This window comes from Lathamus discolor, chromosome 5, assembly GCF_037157495.1.
Source record: "Lathamus discolor isolate bLatDis1 chromosome 5, bLatDis1.hap1, whole genome shotgun sequence".
NCBI classification, from domain to species: Eukaryota; Metazoa; Chordata; class Aves; order Psittaciformes; family Psittacidae; genus Lathamus; species Lathamus discolor.
In genome coordinates this window covers 119,811,706-119,833,896 of record NC_088888.1, presented here as the reverse complement: position 1 = coordinate 119,833,896, position 22,191 = coordinate 119,811,706, and the positions used below count along the sequence as shown (strand labels likewise).

The following is a 22,191-nucleotide window of genomic DNA, read 5'->3' as shown; positions in this document are numbered from 1 at the left end:
TTGACCCAAACAGACTCATCTAGGATAAAATCCATTTGATTCACTTAAGAAGCAGCCTCTTTCATAGTGTATGACAAATAATATGTGAATTGTATGTTCAGATATGTCAGAGCCAGACTCTGACAGCAACTACCCCCATGCATGGTCAAAGACTTTTTCCAGCTGTTTGGGATAATTTCAGGCAGAGGTAACAGTGGTCAGAACATTTTTGTGTGCCTTTCTATTACTTCCAAAGTGCCAAATGTGTGTTAGAAATCCCTACAAAACTTTTCCTTGCTATGACTAGAAAATAAGTGACTAGTCCTTCTGGTGGTCCTTGGGAACACAAGGCAACATCACACCACTATTTTCAGTAAGGGCTTTCCTCGTACTGTTTGACGGTAAGTTTTTCTGCTGATTTCCGTAAGTTTTGCAGTACTTTGATATTAAAATGGGATTTCAACTTAAGAGTTTCATAAATCTCCTTTTCTAGAGCAAATATGGATTAATGTTACTGCAGCTGAGCAATAACCATTATTACTAGGGCCAGCTTCAGATGATAAAATGAACGTGGCTCCATCCACTTGGTAGAGTAACACCAGTTTACATCAGTGGATGATCTGACACATAAATATTACAGTGTTTTTAGAACAGGCTCCTCTCAACATATTGTATTATTCCAGACAAAAAACAGAGACTTCCAATGTGTGAATTTGTATTCTGTTGTAAAAGCCCCTCACTGCAAAAAAGGGAACAAGAACATTGGTAAAGACGGAGCTTGTCAGCCGTCGAAAGATTACTGACTGTGCTGAGACAGTAATTGAAATTCCTGTTGTGGCTGCAGTGCAATAGTTTTTCTGTACATCCATCCCGCCCATCTAATTGGGCTTAGTGAAGGAAATTCTGTGGGTGAGAGGTAGAAGTCATCCATCTACTAACCCACAAGCACATCAGGGGAGCTTCAGCATGGGCCCTCTGCAGGCATTTTACCAGTTCCTTAGAATCATGCACTCCTCCTGCATTAAACAACTTTGCAACTTGCATTCAACCCCATTCATTATACCCAAAGTCAAAGCCCATGCTGTATTCAGCTTATTGCAGGAGTGAGGGCTATCCAAGATTTGTTGCTTTCCAAGTCATATAAGGGACCTAACAGCTTGGATTCATCCACATGGGGTAATGTGGTCTGCAAAGATAATGAGGCCCCTTCTTTGCAAGCCAGTTGCCCTGTTTTCTCATAGAGGGGCACTGACGCTTTTAGTAGGTGTTCACATTTAGTAAGCCCAAGTTGCCCTGCAAGGTAGTTATTCGAATGACTTCTTTTTCTCTGCCTCAAAGTGAAAAGAAGTAGCAAAATTTGCTTTTAAAACAGAGGATAAAATCATGGTGAGGCAATTAACATGCCTGTAAGTTTTCAGGCAAAAGCTGGTTTCTCTTGGCAAGGTATTTTAAGCCTGGAAAAGGAACCAAGTACCATAAATGGAGATGCTTGACATATCCTCAGCAACAGAATAATTGCTGGGCCAATCTCGCATTAATCGTGTGGTGTTTGAATTGAACGATCATTAATCCAACCATATTTTGTAAGTTGTGAATAAATTGCCAGAAGAAATAATTTCATTCCAATGCGCTGCAGCACTTCAACTCTGATTAACGTTTTAATTAGTGAGAACTGAGTGAATGGGAGGATGTTTAACTTGTGGCGCACATTTGCAATTTTCCTTTTTCTTAGAGGCAATAATTGTCTTGAACTGAAGAAAGAAACGGAAATTAAGATTCAGACGCTCACATCAGATCACAAATCTAAGGTAAGCAAACAGCGAAGCTGAACACATGCGACGTCTGAAAGAGAGCTTTTTTTGAGGTGGTTAATTTTCTTGGAAGCACATGAATGATTTTCAGGAATAATAACACATTGAAAAGAATGGGAGTAATCGAGTGTCTAAAAATGTTCCTTAAAAAATGTTCCAAAAGCAACATCTATTTCCTGCCCTTTTGAAATTTTGAAGAAGTGTCATTGATACCATGAAGCGAAACTGGTTGTTTGTATCTAAACAGAAAGAGTATGTGCTGTATGGAATTTGGATGCTAAATGCTTTCCCAAAATACATATATAAAGAGGTTTCTTCTTCATTTTCCACCATTGTCACCATGGACAACACTTGCTGGTCTGTCTCCTAGCAAAGGAGGAGTCCAAGTTGCTCTTGAACCAAGTGTCTTCTTATTTCTGAGTGTGTTTTTTCTCCATTGCTTGCTGCATTGTATTCTTCAAGGTGCTGGAGAATAAAAGTGCTCTGAGACTCAACCTCAGTTCATCTGAAAAAGCTGTTCTTGAGCTGTGATTCACAGTTGCTTACAGCTACTTCCTCTGTACTTCCATACCACTACTATGTTCACTGAGTTCTTATTTCCTTTGGAAGTTTTATCTATGACCTGTTGACATGCTTTCAAGTTTCTGAAAGATACCCAGCCTTAGAGCACGGCAGCTAAACCAGAAATCACATCCATGTACAAAATGATCTGGAGGGAGAAGAGTGTGAAAAGAAACAAGGATAGAAAATACAAACAGAATCAGCCACATCTTTGAGATCAGAATAAGTTTTCACCTTTTCTTCACTGAATTTATTTCTTTGGTTTTATTATTTCATGTGGAGGAGATCTTGGTTTTCTAAACAAGGGTTTTTTCTTGTTGCTGTTGGCTCAGCCACAGATAAAGTTAAAAACCCTAGTGCACTCTCTCATCTCCCTATCTTCTTCCCCTGTGAGAAATCCAGAACCGTTCCCTCTTTAAATAAAAGCAAATTTGTTGACAACTTAAGCAGACAATTCATTCATTTCTTAGTGAAGTAAACTCTCTGAGGAGCACTAGCTCCCGATCATCCAGACATAAGCTCAAAACTCATTTGAAGTTATATTGCGTAGAAAAACTCTTTGTTGTGATTTCTGCTTCTCACCTATGTCATTCACAGTCTCGAGCCGAGGAGGTGTAATTTGTACGCAGGGGACATCCAAGTGTTCATTAATCTCCCAAATCCAATAAATGTTACTTACATTTTCCCTTTCAGCAAATATATGCAGTTTCTGAGCTCTGTCCCTTTTAAAATCCTGCTTTAAAACTGGTTCCCTTCAATTTAATCCATACCTGGAAAAAAGATTGATTTTTTTTGTCCACTCCCATGTCAGGTTTTAGGATGACGTTTTCAAGGGAGACTTAGATGTAAGCTCCTTTGAAATGCCAAGCCTCTGCATGCTGGATAATGCCCAGAGAACTCCTCTGCAAGTCATCTGCCTCTGTGGTTTTCTCCTGGTCAGTGATTTTCAATGCCTTACTCACTGTGGTTCTATCAAAACTGTCCAGATTTTGTACTGATTTTAGTATTCGCAGACTCCTTTAGTTTCAATTGCCATGTGTGGACCCTTGAATCATTCCTGGAGATCATTCAAAGGTTTGCAAGCAACAGGTTGGAAAACAGTGCTCAAGACCATAGGGAAATTAACTTTTATCTTAGAGGAAGGTAGGCACAATTAAATTAGATTGAATTCTGAGATGCTGAATGCATTACACTGATAGAGTGGGAGTTTCATTAATTAACAGTTGCTCAGCATTCCTCAGCATTTGGGCGACTAATTTTGATATCAGATTGTACCATAATTCAGCTTTAATTACAGCTCATGTCCTCCAGTGCAGCTCTGTCACAATGTGCACGTACACCTTTAGCACCAGAGACCTTTTCATCTACAAACGTCTTCCTGTCAGGAGGAAACATCCAGCCCAGGTTTGGCATAAGATACTTAAATGAGATCTGAATGTCCCCGTGTGTACGCACAGTTAACGCACAGTTAACCTGGCAGATGCAAATTCCTCCCCTGCATTTAGAAAAGTAGGTCCCAATATCAAGCAGGCAGAGGATGAAAAGAAAAAAGAGGAAAGATGACTTCAAAGATGATTCCTGCTTGAACTTAGTGACTAAACAAACATCTTGCGTATGTGCTGCGCAAAAGAAAGTTCCTTATGAAGATTTTAATTAGTCTCCTAGGCCCAGGGATGGAACACATGAAAGGACAGGATTGCAAACACAGTCTGTAGTACAGGAAAGGGAGAAGTTAGCTGTCCAACAGGATAAGAAAAATAACCATTAAGCAACACTATCTTAATACAGTGGAAAGTAGGACAAGAACACAGCAAATGAAATAGTCATTTTAACTATGATACCAATAAATGGGGGAAAAGGAGGGATGTACACTGAATTTACTACATCTGAACTTTGAAGTGTATCACAGATCTGCAGCAAAATTGGATTTCAGATGCTTTAATGGTCACGGGTTCTAAGTTCACCCGAATCTGAGTCAAATTGGGTATTTCAAGTCTTGTAACTGGCATTTGGCAAATCCCTTACATCCTTCTCATCAGGTTTTATCTTGCTCTACCTGAAATAAGACTTACAGCTTACAGGATATTTAAGAAAAGGAATCATGTGGGATATTTAGGAAAAGGAATCTTCCCTTTCTCTCCCACCCCTAGAGAAAAACCTATTTTACAAAGGGCTGTACCTGCTGCTTAGATGGCATACTGATTTAGAAATTAGTAGCACCTCACTGGCACATCTGTCCCTGAACACAGGCAGGGATGTTTTTATGATTCTTCCTATCTTCTCAGATTAAATAAAGCACTGCCATGCTTAAGTCTCCTTAAGCAGGTTTCTCCTTTAGTCCAAGGAGCTTGGACTAAACTTGGTCCTAACTCACGTGTGCCATACTGGTGGGTGCCAGAGGTGAGCTGGAGTATCTGTCCCTGAACCTTTCAAAAGCTCCATCTGAAAAACAAGTCTCTTTTCCTTACCAACGTTCAAGCATTTATTTTGACCATTTGAAAACTGAGCCCTCTTTTTCTCTCTGGCTCTGAAGACAGTCCTGCCGTATGAACATCTTATTACAGATACCACTCCCACAAACTGCTCCACATCCTTCAGTGGTTTTTATCACTTCGTATTGATAGACTCTGACTTAGTAATACACTTACCCACATGCACAGAAATAAGCAAGGCTCATTTTGCTGGAGGTACACTCACTCTTAAACATCTTGGTGCCCTATATTAATGGTACCAGCCTCCTGCCTCAAAATGCTTTTGTTGCGTTCTGACAGCTGCAGAAAACTCCAGGTAGCTCTCTGTCAGCTGCTTCTGCCTCCAGTCCATTTTTGTTTAATATTGGACCACTATCTAGCTACAGTTAAATGCAAGTCTGGCTCTCAGGTAGTGGTTGTCACCCTGATTTGTTATGAAATACTTGCTTTGGGGTTTTTTAGTAGGAGTCCAGTTTCATTACACAACATGAGCTTTGTGTAGGAGGGCCTTCGGAGGAGCCTCTTCAGGGCAGGATGGAGACTGGGGGCTGTTAAGGTCCCCTCTCCTTTTGCCACTGGTGTATGCAGGGGAGTCTGCATTATGCAGAGCCCACACATGGGCCCACACCTGAGATGCTGACATCGTTCTTTCACTTTCTCAGCAATATGGTGGTAATTTTTGATTTGAAGAGTAAGGTTTAGATGACCCAGATGCTATTAGTTACCATAGCAGCAGTTGAAATGACTACCTGAAAATAGGTTTATTGTGAGGCATATTTTGTATGCCGTTTATGAAAAAGTAGGAGAGCTTGTCAAAATACCCAAAGATAATTATTAAAGGATAATAAAATATATCTTTCTATTAGCTTCTTCTTGAAATCAAGTGTAATATATTATTATTATAACAACTCTGGTGATTTAGACTTCTTCATATTGTCTTTTGGGAACATTCCGAAACTTTAATCTCATTATTCTCTTGAGTCTTGGGAGATAAGCAAGAGAAGAATACTTGTCAGATTCCCTGCTGGCTTAATGAATATAAAACAAAGATACGTAGCCCATCTTCAGAATCAGGTTGCGTTAAAGACAGGATTTCTCTGTAAACTGACCGTGTTTGTAAACCTTGTCTCCACAACATCTGAGACTGTATTTAAGCCTTCGGATAAATCCCACTCACGAGGGTGTTTATCCCCATGGTTAATTTTGGTATTTCTAATACTTGCTGATTTTCTTGGCAACCAAAAATGTGAAACCATTTTATCATAAACTCAGTGTTAAGAGAAGATTTTAAAATATGAGTAGTACCGTCAAGAGCATAAGTGCAGCAAATGTATTCAGGGCTCTAGAGTCCTAATAGTAGGGGTTGGTTTGCATCTGTTTTCATAATATGCAGTAGCGCCCTCAGTGGCTTTATTGCTCTGTGAAGCAACTTCATTTGTGGAGCTTCATTTTTCACAGTTCAGCTACATTCTTTATAGTCTTTTTTTACGATTGTCTTTACATCATCATCAGCAGCAGTAATAGCTGATCTCCTGGCCTGTCTGCAACCTCTAACTAAGCTGCTGTTACTTCTCAACAGGTCAAAGAGATCGTGGCACAGCACACGAAGGAGTGGTCCGAGATGATCAATACGCACAGTGCCGAAGAGCAGGAAATCCGGGATTTGCACTTGAACCAACAGTGTGAACTACTGAAGAAACTGCTAATAAATGCTCATGAACAACAGACCCAGCAGCTCAAATTCTCACATGACAGGTGAGCAGGGCTGTGCTACCTGATAACGAGGGCTTGGTTTATGTCTGCTATGTATAATGTTTATTTTCTTGTGTTGATAGCTCCTATACTGCTGTGAAAGATACTGGGCTGTATGGATGGTGGAAGTAAAGGAAGCGATCATACAAGGTTTATGTAGGTGCAGAAATAGGCTTCTGAGCTGGTTTAGATTATCTGAACTTCATTAAAGGCAGCAGATGCCATGAAGGAGTGGTGGTTTGCATCAGCTGTGGGTATGCTTAGACTTTACTCAGGATCTTGAATTCAGAGGCTGGAAACTGAGAAGAATCAGATCTGGAAGTATCTTTTGGAGTTGTTAGCAGTTATGGACTCGTATTTATAGCATTGGTGATTATTAAGATCATAAGAACAGCAGGTAGCAGCATTGGCTACATTAAGCTGATGTATAATCTTCATGTAATAACCTGTTGTAGTCACTGGGAAATACAGAAGATACTGCATGACACGTCTGTATTGTTGCTTTTGTAATTAACCATCCCATGCCCACTTGAAATTATAAAATACATTTTATTTGAAATAAAATTTAATACATATTGTATTCACAGTGTTAAAAATGGCAGTAAGTAATAGTTTTTTATGCTATGATCTAAAAGCAGATGGATGCGAAACGTGTGTATACATACATACATATATATTCATGCATTATTGTCTTCAGCATCTTTCACATAAAAAGCATGGGGAAAAAAAGAATAAATAAATCACATCTGAAGAAGGAATTGAAATGATTTTTTTAAATTCCCGGGTGAAAAAACAGCTTATCTTTGCATCAGAGAGAATACATGCTGGGACCTGGAAGCTTTCCTTCCAACAGAGAATTGTCCCAGCAAAAGGCTTTTAGTGAGCTCATCTTTATGTTAATCTCTGTGTTAACCCAACTATTCAAGCTGTCCTGCAATACATACCCAGTCAGAAATGAAGTCCAAAAATTGCCGAAGTATAATACAAATGCATCATTCAGAAGATACTAGCCAGAGGAAGGTGCAGTCCTTGGTACTGTATCTCTAAATCTTACCTGGCTGCATCAGCCCAGAGAAATTACATCAGTTTGAGTTCTGTTTTCTATCCTATTTGAAATTCACCACAATGCTTAGAAGATAATTTACTAGTATACAGCCTGTGAAGGTAAGATTTGGGGGGTTTTCCATACATATTTTCTTACTCTCTCAACTTTGCTACAGGCTCTCATGTATCTACCCTAGGGCAAAATATAATATTTTTAATGCTTTTTCTCATAGTTTTTGGGTTTAGAATTTCTGTATCTCTACATTGTTCAAACAGCCCTAGATCATTTCTTGCAAACAGTTCTTACGTTCTTAGTAATGCATCTTGCTTTCTTATTAGAAATAACTTGTGTCAGTCCATGTATTGTTCTATTTTCAGAGGTACTAAGAACCAGATCTGAAAATCTACACCCTGATAAATACTGACAACCTTCAAAACTCTTTCTGCTTTATTCACTGCAGCTTAGCATGTTTCTGCTTACTTGGAGGTTTGTGGGTAACCCCTAGATGTGCAAACTGGAAAATTTCCTGTTGGAAATGAATTTAAGACTATGTTTGAATCTATGAATATTTCAGAAGAATTTGGAATGTGAAATGCTGAAATGTGAATGTAATAATGCCCTTAAGAGACTTTAGACTTTGCATTTACTGATTTGTAAACCTTTTTTGTAGGATGAATTGTATGTAGGAATATGTATGCATTTATCTGTGGAGGTGTATGTAATAGCCAAGAGACAGCTCGGGTAACCACAAGAAAAAAAGGCTTGATCTGAGAGCAGCATGGGAGGAGGACCATGCTCTCAGCATGCTGTTCTCGCTGCTTCCCTCTCTGTGAGCTGAGGTAATGAGTTAGCTATCACAGCAGAGGACACAGGGCTAGCAGGAAAGATCAGTAATCTAAAATGATGTGGTTATCTGCGGTAGGGTAGATACTTTCCTTCCATGTGCAGTACAAAAAGCAATTACGGTTTGTGCTTTGAGTTCATTTAGAAACAAAGCAGAAGAGAGCAGATAATACTAAAAATCTGAAGCTTATTGAACTCCAGGGGTGCTGTGCCCCCTGCTTCTCAAGACTGGGTTAGCTTTCCTGACTTGGATGTAGTGAGCTTGCAGCATTTCAGAAATGGGGGATGTGAAGCTGTTATCTGCAAGCCTTATGTACTCCAGATAAAATAACATGAGAGGGGAAGAAAAATGATGCGTGGTGGGGTTTTTTTAATAGAAGAGATTTCTAGTCATTCAAACAATACTGGTGACATAAAATAACATGTTAATGCACTTCAGTGTCATCTAAATATATGTATAAATTCCAAGGATAGACTTATATGCTTAAGGTTATATATAATTTCATATGTGCAGTCAGTAGAACACACTAGGAAACCAGCAGTTAAATCTTGCAGTTCACGTACCATGTTTCTAGAATCCTTTTCTTCTTTACCATCCTGGCTTACCTGTTTCTTCCAGTTAACTCTGGCTACAGGCATCACCACTTGTGATGAGGGTGTTCTTTAATGGCAGTGCAGCACTGCCAGCCAGGGCAGCATGGGCTGAACTTGAGCCTCCACATGAAGCCCTGTGCTAGGCACTTGAGGAATGAACTAACACTAGAACATTGGCCCTGTCCTCGAGAAGCACCATCCCAGAAACAAGGAGTGGTCCCTACAGGTGCTTCTTGATGATTTTAGAGTGAAGATAAAATTTTTCATGTCTTCTGTTAAGAATACCTTGTATTTCTTGCAAGCAGTTAAAACCCAACACACCCAGAAAGACCCATCAGCAGTGCAACTAGATTATAGCAGAATGGACAAACAGCTGCATACAGATGTGTGGGCTCTTTCAGCCATATCCATGGCCAAAGTCTCATTTGGAAATCATCAGTGATGCACAGTAGTCCTCTAATCCTCTTAACTTCTTTCACTCAAAAATTGTATCTGATGCAAATAGGCTAAATCAATTTGAACACCTACACTTAACTTTGTTCATATCCCTGAGCACAGTAATAGAAATAAGTTATTCCAGTACTACTGCTAAGATAGTGGGCTTGAAAATTAGTTCAAATTCGGTATGGAAAATAAAAGCTTTTGTTTGGAGAAAGGACTGTTGGAATGAAATGTGCTCTAGACACAACATTTTTTAGAACCCAGCCTAATTTCTTGCTGTGATACTGTTGTGGTTTAAATCTGTATTCAGGGAATGTTTCACCTTCTGAACTCTTGGAGGAAAAAAAAGCAGCACTGCATCTCTTGAATAAAAAATTTAAACTGAGAGAAGTGTAACTCAGAGTTTCCTCATGCTGCTTAATGATTAATGTCTTCTAGAGATGAAAGAAAGCTGAAAAAGATTCAGTGACATTTCATTAAATTAAGCGTGCTGCTCTGTGCCACGCTGCTCCTGTGCATACAGAATACTTCGAATTTGGGGATAATTAGTACAATAGATGTTTAGCACTCTACTTGAGATCGTGTGCAAAAGAAGAGACTAAGGCACTGCCTTGGCTTGCTAAACAGGTAACTTTAGATGCTGATGCACTACTGGGAACTTTACAATCCGTTATTTGCCATCTAATTTATGTGTATAATTCCTGTTTAAATAAGCATGTAAGATCAGGAGCTGCAGTGATGGAATGCTAAGCAGGCACAAAGCAAGATCTGGCCTTCAGGGACGGTCCCTTTGGAGCTTGGCTGGCTTAACCCAGAGTGATGAAAAGCCTTCTGCTCGCAAGTCATAAGCTATTCCTGAAAGTCAGTATCTGTGCTGCTACTCCCAACAAAGAATCACGATCTCTTTTTCTTTTAAAAACAATGAGATACTTACTTGCTTATTTTCTGTTTTTCTATCACACTGGCTGAAACACTGGAGAGGTTTTCCACCTCCCAAGTAAGATCACACCACTTGGGACATTTCCCCTGGAAGCTGATTGCCACCCTCCTGTTAAAGCTATCTCATTCCAAAGGAAACATTACAAGGTTCACTGAGCCAGAAGGAGAAACCGAACAAGTCTGACCACGGTCTGAACCACAAGGTTCTTCTCAGGCCCAAAGTAGAAGTCTTAAAAGGAAGTCTTGTCAGTTCATGCCACAAGTAGCAAATATTACTGCTGTTCATATTGCAGTCGTGTTCTGAGTGCAGGATTTGTAAATATTTAGGCAGTTTTAAAAGACAAATTGCATTTCCTAAATGGCTGGCAGTAATGTCTGTCAGTAGCTCATACTCAAACAGCTCTTACTAAGGAGAAAAGAGACTTCTGTGGTCTTTTGTAACATTCAAAGTGTAAAAATGCTTTAAACAGACTTTTTGGATTATAGTCCCTGGAACTATGTGAGATTTCTGAATGCTTGCTCAAACTGTGTAAAGTCTACCCAAAGGAAGGCAGTTTTCATATGGTTTGTTCTTTCCTCTTCCTTAGTGCTTCAAGGACAAAACTAACCACAGTGAAAGTATCAGGAAACCAGCTTCAACAACAGCTGCATCTTAGGCATTAATGACTTTGTTTGGTTTTGCCTAGGGAAAGCAAGGAAATGCGGGCCAACCAGGCTAAAATCTCTATGGAGAACAGCAAAGCCATAAGCCAAGACAAATCTATCAAAAATAAAGCTGAAAGAGAGAGGTAAGTAGGAGATCGCCGTTGCTGAGAAAGGAAGAATGCTGTCAAAGGCTGTCGGGTGAACTCGTGGATTAATTCTATGAAAAACATGCTTTTATGTAGGGAAACAATGTCAGTGGTTGTGCTGAATGTGTATTTTAGATTACCTCTTTAAGAAAAATGTTACTTTTCTTATATTTACACTTTTAATAAATGTAATGTCCTGATCAGGGAAATAAAATACTCTTTATACTCATGAGCTGTGATTGACTGGTGTAGGTCTAATGGCACTATTAAATTGAAACACATCTGTGAGAGTTTTCGTGATTGTACTTTAAGAACATTGTACTTATGGGTGCTTTTTAAATGAAATGTGGGCTCTGCTGGATCTGAGGTTTGGTTCTAATTGGAGTTAGATTAACTGGAGAGACAGCATCACTGAAAATACAGGAGGTGGTGCCAATGAAAGGTTTTATCCCCCATCTACTGATAACACAGAGGAGAGGTGGAACAGAAGGAAGGAGTGCTCTAGAAGCAATGATAATCAGTGGAGAGGATGAAGCAAGATAGGAGTTAAAAGCCAGAAGATGTTCTCCATAATGCCCCACATTGTTGCTTCTTCTCTACCCCTAAACTGAACTGCAGCTCTTCCCCTTGCTATGTGCTGGCATTGGAGACCTGGTCAGCATCCAGGCTCAGCAAAACCAACGGCATGGCTGCACTTGCAGAAGTGGGTTGTTCCCAGCACATTTTGGGATGACAGCCTTAACTGACTAGAGAGGCACTTGCCAATACTGCTGAGACTTTGGAGGATTGATCTACAATATAGCAATTGTATGTTTCTTCTATTTTTTCTAAAAGTTTCCAAATAAACAGATAAAAGCAGAGTCTACATGATGTCTCATAAGCCTGCAGGGTTTCACCTTCATTTTGGGATTGCCATCTGGCTCCTTCTTTATCCTTATACATTTCCTCCTTGGCACTGGGCTATTTTGGTCAGCTTGAACTTGTTTCCGCTGAACTCAGTCCCTTGAGAGTAACACTCGGTTAGCTCATCAGGAAGACAAATCATTGGAGGCTTTGCTAACTGCATGCTTAGTTAATGTGAGACCTCCACTAATGACTCTGGAATAAATCTGTTCCCAGATTTGCAAGCAGGCTGAATGCAGTTCTGGTTTTCAGGCTTTGCGTTTAGTCTGATTCAGCTCTTTGAACTATTTTTGGTATATTTCATGACGGCAGTCTTAGGAAGAGACACTTTGCAGTGAGGTATTTTATGTAAATAGTAATTGTATACTTATCTTTTTGCTTAAGTAACAGCTTTAAGAACATTACAACATTGGTAAGCTGTAACTTCAGTTATGATCATAATATGATTTTTCCATTACCACTGTTAAGAGATGTAACAGTTTTTATATACCAAAAGTGCATATATATATTTTTATATACCAGAGTGCAGCAAGGGATACACAAATGAATTAAACATTTTTAAGTTCTGTCCACCACTCCTGAGTAAGGGAGAAAGCAAACTCTATCCACATCAATCTTGGTCAGTATGGGGATTATTTGCCCCCCAAGTCTTCATAGAATCATAGAATGGTTAGGGTTGGAAAGGACCTCAAGATCATCCAGTTCCAACCCCCCTGCCATGGACAGGGACACCTCTCACTAAACCATCCAACACAAGGCTTCAGTGAAACTGTCAGTGTTCTTGGAAACCTTTAAGTGTAAAGGTGTATAGCCAGAGGAATGTACAATTTGCTATTAATCCCACAAGGTACAAATAATCATAAACCGAAATATACCTTAAAAGTTAGTAATTCTCTCTGTTGTAACTTTTGGGTTTCTTTTTTTTCCGATAAGTCTTCATGAACAATGTTTGCATTTGTTTTAGGAGAGTCAGAGAGCTGAACAGCAGCAACACAAAAAAGTTCCTGGAAGAGAGAAAAAGGGTAACTATGACCTTGGCAAAGTCCCTGGGCACTGTTTCTGGATATTCATTTCTCTATGTTGAGAATCCAGCTGTAGTAAACAGATATTAGTTTCTGCTTTGTTCCACATACATATAGTTTAAAAGATCCAATATCTCTGTAAGATGAAGCTACTTTAAATTCACAAAGATATTATTTGTTGTTGTGTATTTATTTGCTTTTGTGTAATATATTTAATATGTATAAATACATGTATTATTATATTAATAGCTCTTCTTATGGCTGGGTGATACTAATAGGCTGCCTGTGATGTTTTGTGCCATCCAAATGGGGCAAGATGGTGTATGTGTCAAGTAAGTTTTTATTTGGCTTGTTAATAATGTGTTACATTTCCCCCCATTATTTTGTCTTCCAGCTGGCAATGAAGCAGTCAAAGGAAATGGATCAGTTGAAAAAAGTTCAACTTGAGCATTTAGAAGTCTTGGAGAAGCAGAATGAGCAGGTATCTTGCTTTAAAGGTGTCTAAAAGAAAAGCGGGCTAGTGAAAACAGTAACCAGAATCAGGCTGAGTAGAATGCTTCTGAATGTAAGTCATTATTGAACTTGGGAATACAACCTTGTTCATGGTCACTCACCTACCTGGGGACTTAAAATGAAGAGGTGAGTTGACTTACTGATACAGAACCAGATTTGTTTCAGATAAGCATGTGAAAGCTAGACTGCTTAGCCAGAGTCTGTCCTCTCAGCTGTCCAGCCACATTGATACTCATTAGCTACATCTGAGAGTCATAAAAGGCCCAGCACATCCATTTAAATTACTCCCCAGAAGTACCTCAAGCAAATCAGTTTTCTTCATTTTGTAACTTGTATTTCTAGTGCTGATTGGAAAATAGAGGTGAAACATGCACAGAGCATCACTAAACTCTCAGAGACAGTTTGGACTGAATTCTAGAGCTGTATAGTAGCATGGGGAGTTTTATCTATACTAGTACACCCTTTCCTGATTAAAATACTTTATTATTTTTCTGCTAGTTTATAAGCTGGTTTTTTTTTTCCCCCAGTTATAAAACCATTTGGTGAGGAAAGGAAAATTCTAATCTTATTTCTGGTAGAAGCAACACCATGTTCTGAGCAGTTCCCTTGCTGAAAGGTTGAGCCAGCAGAACTGTAATAATTGCATGGGCTTGCAGTACTGCACTTGCACAAATGTAAACTGCAAGGGGAATATACCCAGATACTCAGCAGTTCAGTGAGGTAAGAGAGGACTGCATTTAATACCCATTACTTTTAAGGATTATGTACTTACTTCTTTATTAAAAGTTCAGAACTTGAACTCTCTGACAAACATTACAGTATGAATTAAAGCCATCTGGCAGAGGGGAAATAAGGAGAAGAGTACATGCAAATCAAGTATCTCCGCTCTCAGGAGAGTCCTGCAGCCCCAGAAGCTACAGCCTGGTTAACTTCTAGAGGAGGCAGCTGCTACTACCAAGCCCCAGCCACCGTGGCTCTGTGTTCAGATCACTCCACCTCCCTTCCAGACAACCAGAATTCCTATTCTCTTCCCTTACAGGGTCTCTGTAGATGCACTCTCTAACATCCAACATGAAGGGGTCTGTCAGACTAGTCTGCTCATGAGCACTATCTACACGTAACTGAAAGGCAGGGGAGGCAGGCATCTGTGGGAGGTGGTTGGGCTACAGCAGATCTGTGGTGTCACTGTAGAGACTGTACTAGAGAACTCCCTATAAATGGGATGACAAGAAATGATGGGCTTGATCCAGAGACAGGTGTCAAGTGTTTCTTTCCATTGGCTTCAGAGGGCTTTGGAGCCATTTTTTAGAAACATAAGGAAAAGAGGAAATGGTTATTATAGTTGTGCTTTTAACCACAATGTGATAAATATGTTCTGTATAAGGGAAGGAGGTTGCTGGGAAGTAAGTGTGAATCATTGAAGGAATCACCTCTTTCAGCAATTAGATACACTTCCCTCACCTGGGGTTACAGCTTCCACTGCTGAGAGATGGTAACAGCCTACATGAGCTTGCTCATGCTCCATTTCAGAGCAGAGATAAAGTCATCTTAAATCATCAGTGATAAAATGGAGTAGGACCATTCACATGCTGGTTATCACTTTTGTGTGTGCATGCGGTGGCCTCTGCCACAGGGGTAGTCCCTTAACAGCTTTTTAACTCACTTTAATTTGATCCATCAGAGCACATTTTTCATACCTGCTGTTTTGACTACTTCTTTTTAGCCCCAGAAGTGCACCAGTGCAATCCCCCAGCTGGGTCTGGTTTCATTATTACACACATGGATGTATGAAACATAGTTGGATCAAGATAAAGGTGGTATTTGTTTAACGAGAGTTTCAAAACATAATTAGCTTTTTTTCTGATCAACCAAGAAAAGAAATTTTTCATACAAATATCCAATGTATAAAAGTAGAATTCTGGGTGAAACAGCCTTCAATACGAACTGTTAAGAGTTTAAATTTGTTTTGGTTTATGTATGTTTTTCTTGCATTAATTTTTCAATCTCACTTCAGTTTTCATTCATTTATTTTGCTTCTTGTTGTATTACTCAATTTTGACATTATTATTTTTGTACAAACAGCTTTTGAAATCCTGTCATGCAGTGTCTCAAACACAAGGTAGGATGGACGTATAATAAGCAAACTATTCTTTCAGTGTGCTTTCCTTCTAAGTTAAATCATTATCGCTGGAGCCCTCCTTGTAAATGCAACCATTGAGAAGTACAATTGACATAGTGAACACAATGCTAATCTTGTTTGCACACAGATATTTGAGCCTGACACAATATTAACAGTATTTTGTGCTTTAGCATCTCAAATTCAGATGCATATGATCAGTGATGTGCAGAGGAAATATCTAGAGATTAATTTGTGTTGTACATTAGCTGTTGTTACTGAAAGATATGCTTAGAGTTCTAAACTGTCTGTGAGAAGCGTCTGCTGATCTAAGAAAACTCCTTTAGTGTTGACACACATACGATTAACTGCTAATGCTGATAGTCAGACAAAAGGTATCCGCATCTATTAGTATGGTAATGAAATAACTGATTCCACACTAAGAATAGCAAAATGTAGAATAGATGGCTGGAAATAGCTTTTTGGTGTTGATAGAAGAGAGGCTTCCAGCACTTGAAAATTCCAACAGTTACAAGGTATAGCAGTTACACTTACCAGCTGGCTGTGCTGCTGTGGCTTCCTAAATAATTGTTACTCAAGAAATCCCTGTTAACCCCTCTCTTGCCAAGGGAGATAGTTGCGTTAAGATTGACCATCCAGTTGAACGGTATTGTCTGATCTGAATCTGACAGCACCCTCTTTAACTTTTATTTATAGACATATAATGAAGAAGAAAAGCATTCATTCAAAATACATTTTTGTATTCTGTTACTGTATATTGTTCTTAGCCTGTCCTAAATCATAGAATCATAGAATCATAGAATAGTTAGGGTTGGAAAGGACCTCAAGATCATCTAGTTCCAACCCCCCTGCCATGGACAGGGACACCTCACACTAAACCATCCCACCCAAGGCTTCATCCAACCTGGCCTTGAACACTGCCAGGGATGGAGCACTCACAACCTCCCTGGGCAACCCATTCCAGTGCCTCACCACCCTAACAGGAAAAAATCTCAATAGAGTGCAAGCATCTTGAAAGCAGAGTCCATTAGCTGCCACTCACTCCATGGATTCACTGTAGCTTCAACACTGCCTTCCAAAAGGCTCATCTTAAAGTGGGTGCTTATGTGTTCACAATGCGCTGCTTGAACCAGCCTCAGAGTAGCAAAACCAGTCATCCTGGTCCTATGCTAATGTGTTCTTTGAAGCCAGGTTCTCTGTAAACTAATTCTGTACACCATACATTGGCATGCAGAATATTTATAGGGCACTTTGTGCTGGTATTTAAGTCCCAAGCCTAAAACGTGAGATGTGTGAGTCACTAAGGAACAAACACAGGGTTTTGTTTTAGCTGGAATTTCATTTCGCACACAGGCAAAATCCAGCCAACATTTCAGAAGAGGTTGTACATATTGATTTATTTATTATGTTTCCATATTTTCATGTTAAAATTATTTCTTCATTACTTTCAAGCTTTTAACTCATTTAAATGGAGAGTGTTGATTAATTTTTAATCATATTTATGACGGTTGTTTTGCTATTATCATAATTACTTTTTTCCCCAAGATGATGATTATGGAAGCACAGGGCTAGATTCTTCAAGAAGGCACGTGTATCACGTCTGTACAAACCCACATTTACCTTGCAAAATGAATAGCTGTGCATCTTATTACCTTAGAACTACATCTGCCCATTTTCACTTATGCAGATATGTTTGCACATCACGAATAGGTGACAAGTAGGAGCTTGTAAAGCAAAGTTCCCTGTCTAAGCAACATTTACAACTTTTGGGGGAATATAGTTTCTGTAAATCAGGTCCAGTAACCATTCTCCCCTACATGACAGGTACAGAGCAGTTACACCAAAGGAAGTACTACCTTGGTTTGCCTCTTCCTAAACCTGTCCTAATCCTCAAGAGCTTGATTGTAAAGATAGATGGGTTTGCTTGCCCTCTGGATTGAATTATTCAGAGTCCTTTGGGTTATGGATTTAAATCACTTCTCAGATTGAGAGCCCTCAGAGAAAATGAAGTGATGCTGACTCCCAGTTCCTTTAAACTACAGAGTTTCAAACCAAAGTGCAACTTCTAATCTGTAACTGAGCCACAGGAGGAGTAAATGTGTGTGCGCATCTATGAGAGAGAGGAGAGGAAGGGAATTAGAAAAGCTCTCTCCAAGCAGGGGATTCCCAAGCCAGTTGCTATTTATATACAGTGCTTAAGCTCTGCTTGCAAAGCCCGAGGCATGCAGAGTTTGTACCGAGATCTGGCATGCTTTCATTGCTGTATTTTGCACGAAGCATTTGGATATAGTTTCAGGTGGATTCAGTGTGTGTAATCCCATAGAGCATATTGCAGTCCTGAGGTGGAAACACCATGTCTGTAATCATAAGGATCTCCAAGCCAGATGGAGATTATTTTTTACAAATTATTATTAAAGATAAGTATTACTAAGGGCAGCTCTTACACTGATGAATTTTTGTCATTATTGTCTTTATGAAGGAAACCAGTCCCGATCATAGAGGAACTCTCCAAACATTTCATGACGTAACACATTGCAGTACTCACACAGCAGCAGTAAAGTATATACGTTCCCAAAGACGTTCCCAAAGAACAGCTGAATCAGCATCTGCCTGGTTTTCTTCACAGATTTGGAGCTTTTGCATTTTATTATACACTCCTTCAGAAAATCAACCCATGAGTCTTGGAACAGGAGCAAAAATACTTCCCAAGAATTTGTAGACAGTTCCTTGTAGACATAGGAATTACATCTGATTTTGAAAACAGAATGATGCTGGAGGGGTAAACATAATGTTACTACATTTACCTTCAGTGTGTTTTGCCTGTATGTCACGCAGACACTATCATATAGACCATGTGCTTCATTTTGAACAAAAGGTCTAATGCAACGCTTCATGCGGTTATTTTGGATTGCAGGCAAAGGAGATGCAGCAGATGGTGAAGCTGGAAGCAGAGATGGATCGCAGGCCGGCAACAGTGGTCTAAAGCCTCAACAAGCAAATTGAAGTTGGAGGACATCCTTAAAATGAGAGCAAAATTCAGAATTGCTGAGGCTGAAAAGTGGGCTTTTCTCCATGTTTTTATTCTTACTTTTTGGTTGGGGGGCTGGTTTGTTTTTTGTTTTTAACATATAAATAGCTGCGGACCACCGTGTCTTAAGGTTTGCATTATTTCTTTTTTAACACTGGGCACTGATTTTCCATTGTTGGATCTCCATAAGAATTTCCTCTGTTCAGAAAAACACTAATCAGAAGATGAAAACAGCTTTTTTTAAACCCAGTCCTGTGTTCCTCCCTGTATCTCAACAGGCAGCCTGCCTGCGTCAGAATTACACTATCAGAGCCTTGAAACACAACAAAGATTTTTACCATCATCTCAAATGGCAACAAAACTGTAATCAAGTCAAGTTATTCACCATTTGTGTTACTATGTGCGATATGTTGTGTAGAAACCCCATGCTGCCGTATCCTGACAAGCAACAACAACTCAGATGCTCAGCACCTGATGTCTTGGAGCCCACTGAACTGGATCTTCCATTAAGTCACACGTAATAATCAGTATAGTAAGGAGTTGAGTTTGAGCAATTTTCAACTCTTATTTCCAAGTATTTTTCAAGCAGCAGGCAGTTGAAAGTGAACTGCGTATATTCAAAAGTACAGTATGTACAAAGTCATCGGCCAAGTTCATCAGCTGTAACAGGAACTTGACAGGGTATTTCTGCCGTCCAATGATGCCATTCACAAGTGCCATATCAACTCTTATCATGTCTGAAAGAAAATGATATCCTACAGTGGTTAGCATGAGGGAAATACAGTGCGTTAGTGCCAAAACTGATCAGTGCTCTAAGGAATTATGTATTAGGCACTTTAAGAAAAGTTTACATCCTACATCGCTTGTACAGAAATTGCATTTTGATCCTGTTGCTGCAGATCCCAGATACTACAGTTCATTGTAACTTAAAGACTGTTTAAATGGCTTTTGGCAAAAAGTTTGTAACTGTGAAAATGTACAAAGTATTTATACACTTCAGAATCACAACATTGTAGAAAATCACATACATGTTGCCACGTGATAAAACTAGTAAACAGAAATGCTAAGAGTATGTTTGCATGTGATACCAATGCTACTAAGACTGTAATGCCTACTCTATGACCACAGTCATTCTACTAGCTGGTAAATACTGAATAAATGTACGGCACAGAATATTGTTTGAATAATTACAAAGAATTTTAGCATACCAAGGTCTCTATATATATGTGTGTATATTAATTACGTGGGCATTCTTGATACTTGTAGTAAAAGAAAAGTACATAACTAATTTAATTTTACACAGAAGTATTTATGCAGATTTTCAGAATTTCATATCAGGAATAACCTTTTTATGTCCATTAGCTATAAAAACAATTTGCTAATGTGTTAATTTGCATGTTTCCAGAGCTTGCTGTAGTTATATTGCAAAACCGTGCATGTAAGCATTCTGCTTGGAATTTGTCCATGCTGCCAATTCAAAGATGACTGCATGGAAAACTGGTAGTTTAGAACAAATCAGATTCCTGATTTCAACGTACTAAGCACCAATTACTTTGTTGTATATGCTTGTACAAACAAATTCTACATATTCCTATAAACAAAATAAATGAAGAGAGAGAATTATGTTATTGTCAGTCCTGAGATGAAACTTTCAACTTCTCTAATAAAAAACATGAAAATTCAAACCCTTTAGTTTTGCCTGCAGTGAATTGGAGGGTGGGGGTTATTATTACTGGCAAATTTTTAGTAAGTTGTACTTCCTGTAAAAATGTGCATCGTGTAAATACATTTCTATCACAGCTTGTTTAGTCAAAGGAGTCTCCTTTCTTTTAAGTGACAGAATTGTGCAGCATTGGTCCTTTGTGCAGCAGCACAGAACTACAGGAGTACAACGTAGCAGCACTACCTTGAGATGCAGCAGCCCGAGTACAGGGTAGCAGCACTACTTGACAATGCAACTGAGACAGGTCAGTCAAGTCTTTAGGTGTTTAAGGCAGGATTGAAACAAACTTGTGGTGCCTATTCTGGGAGAAGCAAGTGACACCAGATAAGGAGGGAACTGGATAGTGAAGCTTTGAACATTACTGGTTTTCTTAAGTCTCACAGCCTGTTAACCACTGCCCTACCTGTTAAAGAAATGACTGGAAATGAAGGGGTTTGGGTGCAGCTCACATCCTCCCTGAGGAAGATCAAACCTGCCTGTCTTAATTCCTTGGTGAGTATCCTGCACATCAGGGAATACACTGTTTTGGAAGGCTAGAAAATACTATCCGCAGCTTCCCTTTGAGTCCGTGCTCACTGCTCAACCAGGAGCAAGACATTTATCAAGTCAGAGAGAAAATGTGCTGCTGTGAAACCACGGAGCTGGGAAGCCTCAGCTTCCAGGCTCAGCTCCCAGAACTATTACATACTTCATCCATTGACAATTTAGCATAAAATGCAGACAGTAATTTGAAATTGTGATGAATTTTGTCAGCTAAGTATTTTGAAATACTGTTTAAGTAGTATTTGATGCAAAAATTATTTGAGGTTTGGCCGCTAATGTAATGAGGTGAGAATTTCCATTGAGATGAAATAGGCTAATCAATTTGAACATTGATACTGAGTTAAAGCAGTTTAAAATGTCATTCCCTGCCAGGGTGATGGATTCCACTTCAGTGAAATTTCATCCAGGGAAGCAGCAGATTCTCTCTCTATATATCTCTTCAGCTGTATTCAGTGCAGCTGTGACGGGGAGAGTTGTGATACCCTGGTCTCACAGGCAGCATGCTCTTTCACTCCCAGCAATTTGGGGGTTGGTCATTAGCTTCACTGTTTGAGAATGGGGATCTGTTTAACCCCCACCCCACTCCAGTCAAATCACATTGCCAGAGACATAAATACCCCTCGGGGGCAGATTTCCTTGCAGACTCCCTGTGTTGTTACCCACAGGCTGCCTGCAAAACCAGCTGCCAGTGGCAAATGCATCCCAGAGCAGCTCAGCTAGAAAACTGCATGCTCCCTGCAAAGAGGCTGGTAAGAGTTGCTGCTGCCTGGAATTTGGGAGTAGCCAGGGGGATTCAGCATTCGGAGGTACCTAGGCAGTCTCCACACCTTGGGCTGAGGACAGGTTGCAGGGCTGGTTCCAGGAGATCCAACCTCTGACTGTAAATTGGTCCAGATCACGGATTAGGCTGCACTGGCTCCCTCAGGTGAGATCTTTCTGATCCATCCATGTTTTGGGGCTTTCTCGGTGTTAGGAAATCTTAGGCTTTTCCCTTTTTGCCCTGGAGAGCAGGATAAACCACAGCTCTGCAGGCTGGAAGTAGGGATGGTCACTGAAGCTGAAGGCTTTTTGTTGTGCTGTGTGTGGCTGACGGGG

At 39.7% G+C, this 22,191-nt stretch overlaps 1 protein-coding gene across 5 annotated transcripts in view; it reads left to right on the top strand.

Annotated features, from left to right (window-relative positions):
* The window catches only part of PLCB4 (phospholipase C beta 4), a 197,495-nt gene extending 176,980 nt beyond the window's left edge, over positions 1-20,515 (top strand). For all 5 annotated transcript variants that reach the window (XM_065682348.1, XM_065682351.1, XM_065682347.1 and 2 more), the window contains 7 exons: positions 1,712-1,787; positions 6,402-6,577; positions 11,123-11,224; positions 13,095-13,152; positions 13,547-13,633; positions 15,748-15,784; positions 18,717-20,515. In XM_065682348.1, the coding sequence (XP_065538420.1) occupies positions 1,712-1,787; positions 6,402-6,577; positions 11,123-11,224; positions 13,095-13,152; positions 13,547-13,633; positions 15,748-15,784; positions 18,717-18,805 (625 nt within the window). In that variant the 3' untranslated portion in view covers positions 18,806-20,515. The remainder of the gene's footprint in view (positions 1-1,711; positions 1,788-6,401; positions 6,578-11,122; positions 11,225-13,094; positions 13,153-13,546; positions 13,634-15,747; positions 15,785-18,716) is intronic.
* Positions 20,516-22,191: the final 1,676 nt, after the last annotated feature.